This window comes from Quercus robur, chromosome 7, assembly GCF_932294415.1.
Source record: "Quercus robur chromosome 7, dhQueRobu3.1, whole genome shotgun sequence".
Taxonomy (NCBI): domain Eukaryota; kingdom Viridiplantae; phylum Streptophyta; class Magnoliopsida; order Fagales; family Fagaceae; genus Quercus; species Quercus robur.
Window position 1 is genome coordinate 28,381,113 of NC_065540.1, and position 12,208 is coordinate 28,393,320.

Here is a 12,208-nt window from a genome sequence, read left to right on the forward strand (position 1 = left end):
ACCTCAGGTACTTATTGTGATTTTATATCCCATTGTTGAATTTATCACTAGAATTGTGTGTGTGCAAGAAACTATTGCTCACTTGATACCACAACATAAATTTTATCTTTAAAAAACATAACATTAAAAAAAAAAAATCAATATGGAATTGAATTTTTGGACTGTCTTAGATGCTACCATCTCATACTTTTACTCGTTCAAGTGACTAATAAGAGGTTGGATGATTGCAGGGAAGGGAGTGATGCCCAAAAAAAAAAAAATCCTTTTTTTGTACAGCCATGAGCTCCATCTCCTTCAACTTAGAAGCTTATGCTGTAGCTAGACTGCTTGCATCTTCTGGCTACCTCAGATTGCTTTTCATTGTTTTGTTATCTTTGGTAGAAGTAGGACATCACAACCAGTGGTGCTAAGTTTTAAGCATGAGAAGTAATCTATTTTTGGCATTGCTTATAATATAACTTTTGGAGAAACTTTGATAGCATCCAAGTTGAAGAGATCAAATGACCCATTTTTCTCTTTCTTGTGTCTTAAGAGAAATTTCTTTAAATTTTCCTACAAAAATATTCCTTTTCTTATGCTCTCTTGGAAATTAATGAAGTATTAGCTATATCTTTAAGTAATTTTGTAATCAATTGCTTAACTCAGCTTTAAGCCAATATGAGATAAGCAATTGTGTGTAGAAAAGTGTAATATTCCAGTTGCTATGATGTGCTTATCTTGTAGCTCACGCAGCAAAGTATTTCCCAAGGCTTGCACTCAAAAAGGAAAGCAAATACAACATCACTGTCATAGTGATGACTCTAGAGAGGCACAATGAAGAAAGTGCAAGATTCAAACACAAAGTCTAATGCATTTGTAATTCTTGAAGCAAACAAGTTTTGTCAAATTGCTCCATAAAAATTTCCTGCAATTCATATTTTTATACTATTCTATAATATCTCACGCAAGGATACAAAGAAAAAACAAATATAGAGAGACCCCATTTGTACTGAACTCCAACAAAAAAATTTCATTAATCAAGATAATGTACAATGGTTACATGAGCAAAAAATACAGAAACAAGCCTTGCATTCACCCAACAAACACAAAAAAAAAAAAAAAAAAAAGACCCTACAGCCTTGCATTCACCCTTGTTGATGAGGTACTTTTACAAAAAAAACAAGCTACCACCGGCCTAAGCATTTTCACAAACACCTTCACAGCATTTCAAGGGTTACTATTGCTTCTCTTCACAAGTTGCTCAACTTAGTCCTCAAGGGTAGTACATTTCAATCAGAGAAAGGAAGCTTTCAATACAATTGTTGTGCTACATAGTAATGCAAAATGAAGGAAGTCATAAGTATACTCAAATTTTTGCCACATGTGTACATGGCAAGATGTGCACAGGGAGTCATGCCACTGGCTGTGCCTCTTGCATATCCAAAGTAACTTACACTAGGTACATGGTTACCAACTGTTGTGGATGCCGTGTGTGTGCCATGACCATAGAAGTCTCTTGAAATTAAAGTTTTCTACATTGGATATATTCTTTCCTGTGCCTTGGAATCCTTTGCTAGCCACATGTATTCCACCACTATCTTTTCATTCTCTATAGAAATCATTAATAATTTAACACAATCTGAAAAAAGAGCTCCAACTTTAGCAAGAGATGACTTCTTTGATCAAATTTCTCCCTTTCGGAAGAATACACGATGCGCCCAGTAGATTGATGAAAACTGGTTTCGGGAAGAATTCACTATCTTAGATCTTCTCATTTCAAAAATTAAGGAAAGGAAAAAGTAAGAAATACCATGCAAGAGTGATGTTGAAGCTGAATCAAAAATCTGAGAGAGATGGAGAGCGATATTACAGGATTTAGTGGGAATGAGATGATGGAAGGCGGCAAGGAAAGCAGTGAATGTGTTTTAGTGGGAAGCAGAATCAGCAGATGATGGAAGGAGTCAAGGAGTCTTTGTGAAATATGACGTGGCTTGATAATTAATCCTTAGATTTAATCTTGCCAGATGTCAAGCATCTATTTAAAAACTGAAGAGAACGGGAGAAAAAGAAACGGGAGAGGAGCCCATCCCCTGAAGAAATCAGTAACTTGAGCTTTCAACTTTTGATTCTAATTAATTAAATACTATTAATACCCCCCTTAAGAAAAGCACTTTATGAATTGCTGCGCGTCCTTGATGCGGTAGTCACTTTATAAGTATAAATGTTTGTGGGGTGATGGAGGTAAGAAACGAGAGGTTCAAATCTCCAAGAGGAAGTTTCATACACATATATACTTAGAGTATTTTAGAGTAGGAATTCTATCTTGTAAAAAAAAAAAGAAAAAAAAAAGAAAGAGAGGCACTTTATGTAATCTTCACACTAGATTCGTATCAATCAGCATTTGTGAAACTGTTTGTTACGTTAAATTGTTGCGTGCAAATGTTAATCTATTTAGGCTAAAGAATTTATTTTATATTAAAAATGTCCTTTTTTCTTTTGGGCTTTAAAAAAAAGTTTTTAATTTCCTTTTTTTTACCCTTATAGAAAAGAAAGTGTTTTCCCCCTTTTGAGCTAAAATAGAAAGATTTCTTTTTAATTTCTTTTGTTATACACTATTGTCAGAAAAATAAAAGAAACAATGAAAAGACAGAAGTATCATTAAAATAATGTTGCGGGTGCAGAATTAATAAATGAAAAATTTTTAATTCCAAACAAATATTTTGTTTATTTTGTAAGTTCTAGTTAGTTCAATCAGTAAAGTCTTTTATGGTTGAATAAGAAATCTGAAGTTCAATCTTCACTTATACCAAAAATTGATTAGTGTATCGATCTGATGATAAAGAGTTATCATCAGGAACTTTATAGGTTAAAACTCTCTCTAAAAAAAAAAAACCATCTAATTTTAATTTATTATATATAGAATTAAAAAGAACATTTATGTATTTTTAGTTACAAATTTTTTTTAATAAGTTATATGGCTTATTTAAAGGGGAAAATGGGCTTTTGCCCTTAATTGAATTTCAATGAAACTCAATTTTTAAAAAATCGAGTTCTAAGTAAGTTTCAATCATCTGATAAGTGCTCCTCTAGCATAGCAAAAACTTACTTCAAACTCGATAATCATAAAATTGGGTTCTATGGGAAACTCAATTTTTTTAAAATCAAGTTTCAAAATAGAGATACGGTGTTTAATAGTTTCAAAACAAAGATAATTTATTGAATATTTTAAAAAATAAAGGCAAAAGTCCATTTTTTCCGTATTTAGTATAGAATTTTGGCCATAATTTTGGTTGGAAAAAAAAAAAAAAAAATTATGTGAAAGTGACAAAACAATATCACACTTGAAAGTTGCGGTAAAAATTGTGTTTGTGTTTACGTTAAGGAGAAGAAGTTAACGCAAAAGTGACAGTAAAAGGCGAAGTTATTTTAGTAGTTAGTTGTAATAGTACGCTACGCAGTTCTTAAATCTCAATTAAAGGGACTTTGAATTTAAACTGTCTCTCCCAACCTTCAGGTTCTCAGCCTCACAAAAAAAAAAAAAAAAAAGTCATTCTAAATTTGCCGAATCCCCTCGACTTGTCAATTTTTTTTCCACATTATCAACGTTTTCAATATTTTGGTTTCCATAATTTTGCTGTGCCTTTTGTTTCAACCAAAAAATAGTATTAGTATATAAATAAAAAACAAGTGTGGGTGTCGAAATCGGGAGAGCTGGAGCCGGTACAGGAACCGCAGTCCTCAAAGGCTCCACCCGCCGCCGCCGCCGCCACCACAAACGGGCAGATCCGGTACAGATCCCCATCGTCGGCGGAGCTCCTAGAGGTTCAATCGACATCTCCAACGGAACAACAAAATCTCGAATTCGACAACCACAAAATGCTGAAGCGACCGGGTCTCCGTTACTCTCACGAGTCCTTTGGCGACAAGATCCGCCGCTACAAAGGCGTGTTGTTGATAATTTCGGTCCCTCTTTTCCTCATCAGCTTCGTCCTCTTCATCATGCCTGTCAACAATTCAGCTTCCTTGTCTGACTTTCGTAACCGTAAGGTCCCATCGGATCGCGATTCTCCGAGATCATACGCTGTTATTTTCGACGCCGGGAGTTCCGGTAGTCGTGTTCATGTGTTTTGTTTTGATCACAATCTTCAACTTGTCCACATTGGAAAAGATCTAGAGTTGTTCAAACAGGTACATTTCCATTTCCCATTGCTTTTCAATTGGATTTCATTTCAATTCACAATTGAACAAGTGTTTATTGTTTGGGTTGTTAATAGTTAAAGCCGGGTTTGAGTGCATATGCCAATGATCCCCGGGAGGCTGCGAATTCTCTGCAGACTTTATTGGATCAAGCACAAGCTGTTGTTCCCAAAGATTTGCGTGCCAAGACGCCTGTTCGTGTTGGGGTCAGTTGTGTTTCTTTTGTTAGATATATAACTATACTTTCATTTCTATATGAGTTTTTTTTTTTTTTTGTCTGAGTGAAATTGGGATTTTTTTTTTTTTTTTTTTTTTTTTTTTTTTTTTTTTTTTATGTCCAATGTTAGGCAACTGCAGGGTTGAGGGCCTTGAAAGGTGATGCTTCGAATCAAATTTTGCAAGCGGTAAATCAAATTCTTGTTTTGTATTTTTAAATTTGTTATTCGATGCTTAGATCCTCCATGCTCTTTCGATAGTTTTCGAGTTATTAAATGGCGTTAAATTTTGCATCTTTTAAGGTTAGGGATCTTCTGAAACATAGAAGCAGCCTGAAATCGGAGGCCAATGGAGTTGCTGTTATTGATGGAACTCAAGAAGGTTCTTACCAGTGGGTATGTTTTCGTATAAAACTTCACTACTGTCTTGGCTTATTCCTCAACTAATGCTTGAATTTATACTTCTTGGACATTTAGGATATGGGGCTCTTCCCTTCTTCTCTTCTAGGACTTTAGTATGATGAGCAGATGTAGAACTCATGCTTATATTCACTACAGTTGCATTGCATTTGGGAACTAGGATTTAAATGTCAAATTAATGTAATTGGAATGCCTAAACTTTAAATTTTGTCATTTCAAAAATGCTTTTGTTTTTTTTTTTTTTTTTTTTTTTTTTTGGGAGGGATTTGAAATTTCTTGTTTGTATATTAGAAATGTTTATGATATTGAATCTGAACGTTCTTCTTTCTCGCCAACCTAGGAGTTTTTAAATATTAGTAAAGAAAAATATATGTGGCTCATGCTCAAAATGAATTTCATTTAAAAAATGGCCTAAGACTAAAATAATATAAGCTATAAAAATCTACTTATCAAAAAAAAAATATAAGCTGTAAAAATCTTTTTTGACTTTTATGTCATTGGACATAGGAATTAACCATCTTTTCCATCTCTAACAATCTCATTACTAATGAATAAAGAACTCAAGCTCAGCTCAAATATATTACATGTGATACCAAACAATTTAGAAGTTAAGCTGAGTTTTTGCAAAGTTTATACCACTTATTTAACAACGATCAGCCATAGAAATATTTCTTGCCAGTGTCCATGGTATAGGCCTGTATTACCCCCTTTTACACATATTTGTGTCCTAAGTCTATTAGATCGATTAATTTGGGCCCATATAGCCTGTATTGATATGGATTGAAAACTTTGAATACCCTTTTTAAATAACCTCGAAAGAAGAAGGGAAGAAAACAAAACCCTTTTATTGAAATGCAATAAACCCAAGTTACAGAGAACAAGGTTGTTGAAGCAGTGGCTATGGAGTTAACCATGATGAAGCATTACTGTGATGATGGCAGCTTTTCACATGGTCATTCCACTTTCCCAAGTCTACAATTCTATGTTTACAGATTTTGAGCTCATTGTTTTTTACACCTTAGTTGTCTAAGCCCCATGTAGGCACTGATTCCCTGTGAACTTGTTAGATTCCAATAGATTGATACTATCTGAAATCAAGGGATTTTGTGCCATAAAGTCAAAGTTGGGTTTAACCAAAATCCAAATCATTACCCTTTTGGAGAGATCCTAAAGTGAGGAATTGTATTTGGGGAGTTAAATTTAAATCCACAATCCGATTTGGCCATAATGCTCTTCTTAGTGGCAGAATTGCCAGTTTGAGAGACTGACTGTCCTTTCCATTTGAGAGGTCATATAATGGACTTTAAAGCTTCTTGTTGACAAAATAGCTCCACTCAAGGTTATCAGAACCGTGATTTGGATGGTAGGGTTGTACAATCCTACGATCCCACTTTGTTCAAATGACCCAAGTCGTTGAGGCACTTGGCATAATTTTGGTTTCTAGGTCCAAATTTTAATGATATAATATATGATTTTGTTTGGAAACATTAAGCATGTAGTTAATTTAAATTATTTTAGTTATCAACTTATAATGTTGTTGAACTTGGAACTGGGAAAACATTTTCATTTGCTGTATTGGTAGTTGGTTTCTAACTAATAAACTTTTGATAATTTTTTTTATATATTTTTTATAGTTAAATAAGGGAAAAAAAAATGTAAAATCCTTGGTTAATAGAGTTGTATTCAAATAAAGTATAAAAATAGACTGTAGTTTTTTTTTTTTTTTTGGTGATTATTTAACATACATAATCATTACCAATGACTTTTGTGTCTATTTTTTCTAAAGAGAACTAGGATCTTCCTATCCTACGTTTGATGTTCAAAGCCCCTCCACCAATCCTATGTAGGATCGTAATTTTAACAACCTTGGCTCTAACAAAACTCTGTATGTTACTTGCATAGTTCATCATGCATTTTAGATTGCAGGATAACTGTTTCTGTAGCACCACATTTTAGTGTCATCAGTAAATTGAATCAACCTGCCAACTCCTAATCTCTGGTTGCTGTACTAGTTGAGTTCATGGCATTTGCCCGTGCCTTACTGTAGAGATCCTTTTTTATCTTCTTTCCATACCATCTCAACATTGCTCCTTGGAGATTGTCATTACAACCTTGATTTGATTTCCATTATATATGGGTTTTATTATAAAATTCCTGTTTTAAAATTCCTTCACATTAAAAAAAAATTTGCATTTTAATGTAGGAACTATTCTAAATTAAACCTTAACTATTTTTCTTGGACTAATCCAGTTACTTTAATCTGCCCGAACTGTGAAGCTTTTCAAAGTTTGGTTTCACAATCGGTTGTTTAATAATCTTTAAGACTTCTGTTGGCAATCAGACTTCACTGTTAGCTTCCCTTCCCATCACAATAGCAAGTTGATTGTTGGAAATGATTTTAGTTTGACCATCAACCTTAGCCTATAAGAAATCTTCATTGGCAATTTTCTAAGATCAATGCTAGTTTTATAAATAAATTTTTTTTAGAAATCCCTTTTCTGGGACTGACATGATGAATGCACTATTAATTCTTCTAAATGTAATTTTAGACACATTTTTATTATCCCTCTCTTTTTCTCTCTATTTTCTCCCTTTTGGTGTTTCTCTTGCAAAATCTTTTTTGGATATATAAATAAAATTAAAAATCTTGCAAAATGTTGAAAAGCATGATAAAGGGTGCAACCTTGCAAAATCTTAACTAAGGTTGCACCCTTTATCATGCTTTTCAACAATTATATTCCTATCAAAAGAAACATTGTTGAAGCATGCTCATTGCTTTGTCCTCATGACATATTTTAAGCTTAGGACTATATTGCAATCATAAGTTACTACTGCACTTTTTACAATTTCTAGGGTAATTTAATGAAGGCACATGTTCCAGTGGGGTTCCATTTAAAAATTATGAATCTTGAGTCTATTGAATAATGGACCGTAAAAATAGCTGGTGTATCTATGATGTGTAAGCCTTAAGCTCATAAGAATATAGTTTTTAATTTGGAATATGGAGCACAAGCTTCTTTATATTTTAGGATGATGGAGAATTAGGGTAAAGAAAATGGGGTAGAAATACTTATTCAGTTCTTCCATTTGACACAAAAGAAAACTGAATGGAGGAAAGTAGGGAAGGAAGGTGTTTTCCTTTTGGGCACAAATTTTGATACACTGTAATTGAAAGGAAGTAAGAAGTAGAATTTTGGTGAAAAATATAATTACGATTTTACCCTTATGCAAGGACTGAAAAATTTATTCATAAAAAATAAAAAAGGAATTGCTGGGTATCTGTTGCTTTAATTAACATTGAGTACTTTTGCATCAATAATAAAATGTTATTGACCATATGCAAGGACTGAAACATGAATGAAAAAAATTCAAGAAGAATGTTGCTGCCACTGCAGATTCTTACAAAAATGAATGGAATATTAGCATCTTGTATATTCTACTATAATGGACTATAGTATACATGATTATCCATCTTGTCTTACGTTGCTGATAGCCTGATTGTCTTTCAGGTGACCATAAACTATCTACTGGGGAATTTGGGGAAGGAATATTCAAATACAGTTGGAGTAGTTGACCTTGGAGGTGGATCTGTTCAAATGGCATATGCTATCTCGGAGACAGATGCTGCAAATGCACCAAAGATATCAGGTGGAGAGGATACATATGTAAAGGAAATGCATCTGATGGGAACAAAATATTACCTCTATGTTCACAGGTTTTCCTCTTTCTTTTAGTTAAATTGATTTCATGATTTTATAATTGATGAATTGTTATTGTATTAGCTCATTGGCCCAACTATTGCTGATGTTCCTTGTTTTGCTTATTGAGCAATGTTACGTAACTTCATATTAGCTTCTCATTTTTGTTACAAAATTTATCTTATTATTCCATTGACTTCTCAATGATACCTTGATCTTTTGTATAAGTAAAACGTTTTTATCTACTTTCATCTGTTTATAATTTTTCTAAAACTCCATGTGGGGTGTAACAAGGGCTTTGCATCATGTATACAGTTATTTGCATTATGGCTTACTAGCAGCTCGAGCAGAGATTTTGAAGGTTTCTGAAGGGTCTAGCAACCCGTGCATCTTAGTTGGCTATCATGGTAGGTTGAACTCCTTCACCAGGCCTGATTTTGTGACATCACAGATTTTTTAATCTTCATCTCTTCTGTTTAACCGTGTATTTTTGAAACCATAGTGAGTAAAGGTGTGTTTATAATTTGTTTCTGTATATAATATTTTATAAGAAGATACAAATCATGTATGAAACATTAAAGTAAATTTCTTTTAAAACTAAATGGAACATATGGCACAACCTACAATTCAATATAACTGTTGACTCTAGACTTGTGGCCGTGCGCTAATTGTTAAACGACAAGGACTTTAGATGTGTAATCAGGCGGCTCTATGTGAACATTCACGGAGAAGAACTGTTAAATTACCTATTTTTCTTTTGTTGATATGAGTGTAGTAGGTATTCAGGCATGGTCAATAAAGTCATATGATCATTGTTAATTAAGTCAATGCTACCCACTTTTCTGTTGACTGTCATAGTTGATCTCTCTCTCTCTCTCTCTCAACTTTTCCTTTCCCTTTCAATGTTCTAATGTGGATACTTAGAAAATTTTGTGGATTGGGTAACTGCTTTTAGAATTTTACAGCCACATGAGTCTGGACTGATTGAAGCATATTTATTTAGCATTGACAATTGAAGAGAGTGAAACTGTGTGTGTGCCTTTGTATTTTCTCAATTTAAAGTTTCATTTTTTATTTTCTTCAAGGGACTTACAAATATGGAGGAACAGAGTATAAAGCATTTGCTTCCTCCGGCTCAAACATGGATGAGTGCAGGAGGATAGTTTCTAATGCTCTCAAAGTTAATGAATCAACATGCAAGCATATGAAATGCACATTTGGTGGGGTATGGAATGGTGGGGGTGGAGATGGACAGAAGAATCTCTTTGTTGCTTCATTTTTCTTTGACAGGGCAGCTGAGGTAAGCAATCACCCGTGATTTGGATGCTTGAGATATAACAATGAAAAAGTTAATTTGTTTTACTTTTATACTTATGCATAGCAATGCTGACAACTTATCTACACATACAGGCTGGCTTTGCTGATCCAAATCTTCCTATCGCGAAAGTTCATCCTGCAGATTTTGAGGAAGCAGCTAAGCGTGCTTGTGAGACTAAACTTGCAGATGCGAAGCGCATATATCCACGTGTTGATGAGGCCAATCTCCCATTTTTATGCATGGATCTTGTGTACCAGTATACGTTACTTGTAGAGGGATTTGGTAGGTTGCAGTCACATTTTAGTTATTTGTGCAAGTTCATGATGATATTTTGTCCAAAAAATCCAAGACTAACATTCCATACTTTTTTTATTTTTTTATTTTTTGCATAGGTCTGGATCCATGGCAGGAGATTACATTGGTGAAGCAAGTCAAATATCAAGATGCCCTGGTTGAAGCGGCTTGGCCACTGGGCAGTGCCATAGAGGCTGTATCATCGTTGAAATAATTGCTACTGACATCATCAGCTAATTTACCCATTGAGAATTTTGGAGGCATGTGTTTCTTCGGCATTATAGGTTTCGAACTGAAGTATCCACAGTTGATGAAGCTCAGAAAGTCAGTATTAGTTTGAATTGGAAATTGGATTTTGGTCTATATTTTTGGGAATAATGGGAGAGTATAGATTCATTTATCTTAATTTGTAATTATTTTTATACGAAATATTCTGATTTATAGCTTCTGAGAAAATGATTCCATTCAATTAGTTCATTTAGTTTGCCCAGGACAAACAAAATGGTCATGCCAATTCATTGTTGTCTTGTTCTTTTTTACTTGAAGTTGAATGTACTCTACTTTTATCTTGTTTGGTTTTCCTTCTTTTTTTTTTTTTTTTTCTTTGTGGGTAAAATTTTAAAATTTCGACCATTTCTCAATGTGCACACTAGTTATATGCGTGCATCTCTCCTTTGAAATTTATAAGTTAGCCTGAATAGTGATTCACAGAATGGTTGGAGGACGATTTAAGACAAAGCGATCGTTTAGGGTTCATTTATTTTGTTGAAATTGAAAATTTTTTGTTAAAAATACTATAAATAAAAGTAAAAATTAGTTAAAAATAATACAGTAAAATTTATAAATAGTATCAAAAAGTATAGTAAAATTTAGGAATAGTAACGAAAATAAATTAGCAAAAATAATTCATGCCAAACTTGCACGAAATTCTTGCAGCTGGTCACATCGACCATGATAAAAATTTTACCCAAGGAAAAAAAAAATAGCATGTTTCTTTTCCTTGTTTCATATGACGTACTTTACAGCTTTTGCCTCCCTAATTCTAAAAATTCATTGTGAAAAAGCAGTGGAACTTGGAAAGTCACAAGACTCACAACTCACAAGGCGCACATGGTGGGCGTAGAAGAACTCGTAGTCAAAACTGGTAGTGGTTAATTATTGGTTACAAATTGGTTTTTTTTTTTTTAAATATATATTTAGATTTTTGCCGCATCATTCCATACCCTATTCCGTGTAAGACACCCTAGAAATTTGTGTGATGGATAGAAGTTGGATCTCCAAAGCAAAATAATAATAATAAATTAAAAAATTCTAGGACTGTATCTTGTTGTTGAAAAATTTCTATGACCACGAACAATTTTACACCTAATTTTGCAATGATATGACGTAGCTGATTGTAAATAGTAAAAAAAAGTGATAAATATATGTGAAAGTGACAGATAATCAGTCACAGTTTGTCAAATAAGATGGTTGTGAAAATAAATGTGGAATTATAACTTTATGAGTGCCACAATTCTGATGTGGCAGATTGTGAGTAGTAGAAAAAAAATTGATAAGCAACCCAATCACAATCTGTCACATTGGATAGATGTGAAAAATGATGCATTACTAGAATTACTCACCTCCAAACCAACAAAACCTAGCTGATTTTGAAACATTTAGAGTCCGTTTAAATACAATTTATTTTTGCTGAAAACTGAAAACACTGTAGCAAAATAATTTTTAAATGTGTGAAAAAGTACTATTCACTCTTTTTTTTTTACTGTTCATATGCCTTGGTGCACTGTTCATGTCACCAAGCTCTAGTTTAAAAAAAAAAAAAAAAAAAAAAGCAAACGTGGGTTTGGAAACGCGGATCCAAACCCACACTTAGTTTCAATCCTAGCAAAAAAAAAGTCAAAACTAGATACATGTTGAAGATAAGGAGAGTGGCATGGGATTTTTTTGCCCTTTGGCCTATTTTTGCTAACATTTTTATTATGTATCCCAAAGAGCAAATATATTAGTTAAGTAGCACATCGAGTCTTAGAGACTCAAGTTCATAGAAGGAACTCAGGTCTTTAAGACTTGAGTTTCAAAAGGTGGCA

At 33.5% G+C, this 12,208-nt stretch overlaps 1 protein-coding gene across 1 annotated transcript; it reads left to right on the forward strand.

Annotated features, from left to right (window-relative positions):
- The first annotated feature begins 3,477 nt into the window (after window positions 1-3,477).
- LOC126693016 (apyrase 2-like) lies at window positions 3,478-10,690 on the forward strand. Its single transcript, XM_050388867.1, has 9 exons — window positions 3,478-4,167; window positions 4,254-4,382; window positions 4,524-4,580; window positions 4,695-4,787; window positions 8,321-8,526; window positions 8,825-8,916; window positions 9,595-9,809; window positions 9,920-10,109; window positions 10,220-10,690. The coding sequence occupies exons 1-9, from the start codon at window positions 3,856-3,858 to the stop codon at window positions 10,333-10,335; spliced, it is 1,410 nt and encodes a 469-aa protein (XP_050244824.1). The 5' UTR covers window positions 3,478-3,855; the 3' UTR covers window positions 10,336-10,690.
- The last annotated feature ends 1,518 nt before the right edge of the window (window positions 10,691-12,208 follow it).

Coding starts and splice junctions, on each gene's coding strand:
- LOC126693016 (XM_050388867.1), top strand. CDS start 3,856: ATGCTGAAGCGACCGGGTCTCCGTTACTCTCACGAGTCCTTTGGCGAC. Junction 4,383..4,523: donor AGACGCCTGTTCGTGTTGGG/GTCAGTTGTGTT, acceptor GTCCAATGTTAG/GCAACTGCAGGGTTGAGGGC. Junction 9,810..9,919: donor TCTTTGACAGGGCAGCTGAG/GTAAGCAATCAC, acceptor CTACACATACAG/GCTGGCTTTGCTGATCCAAA.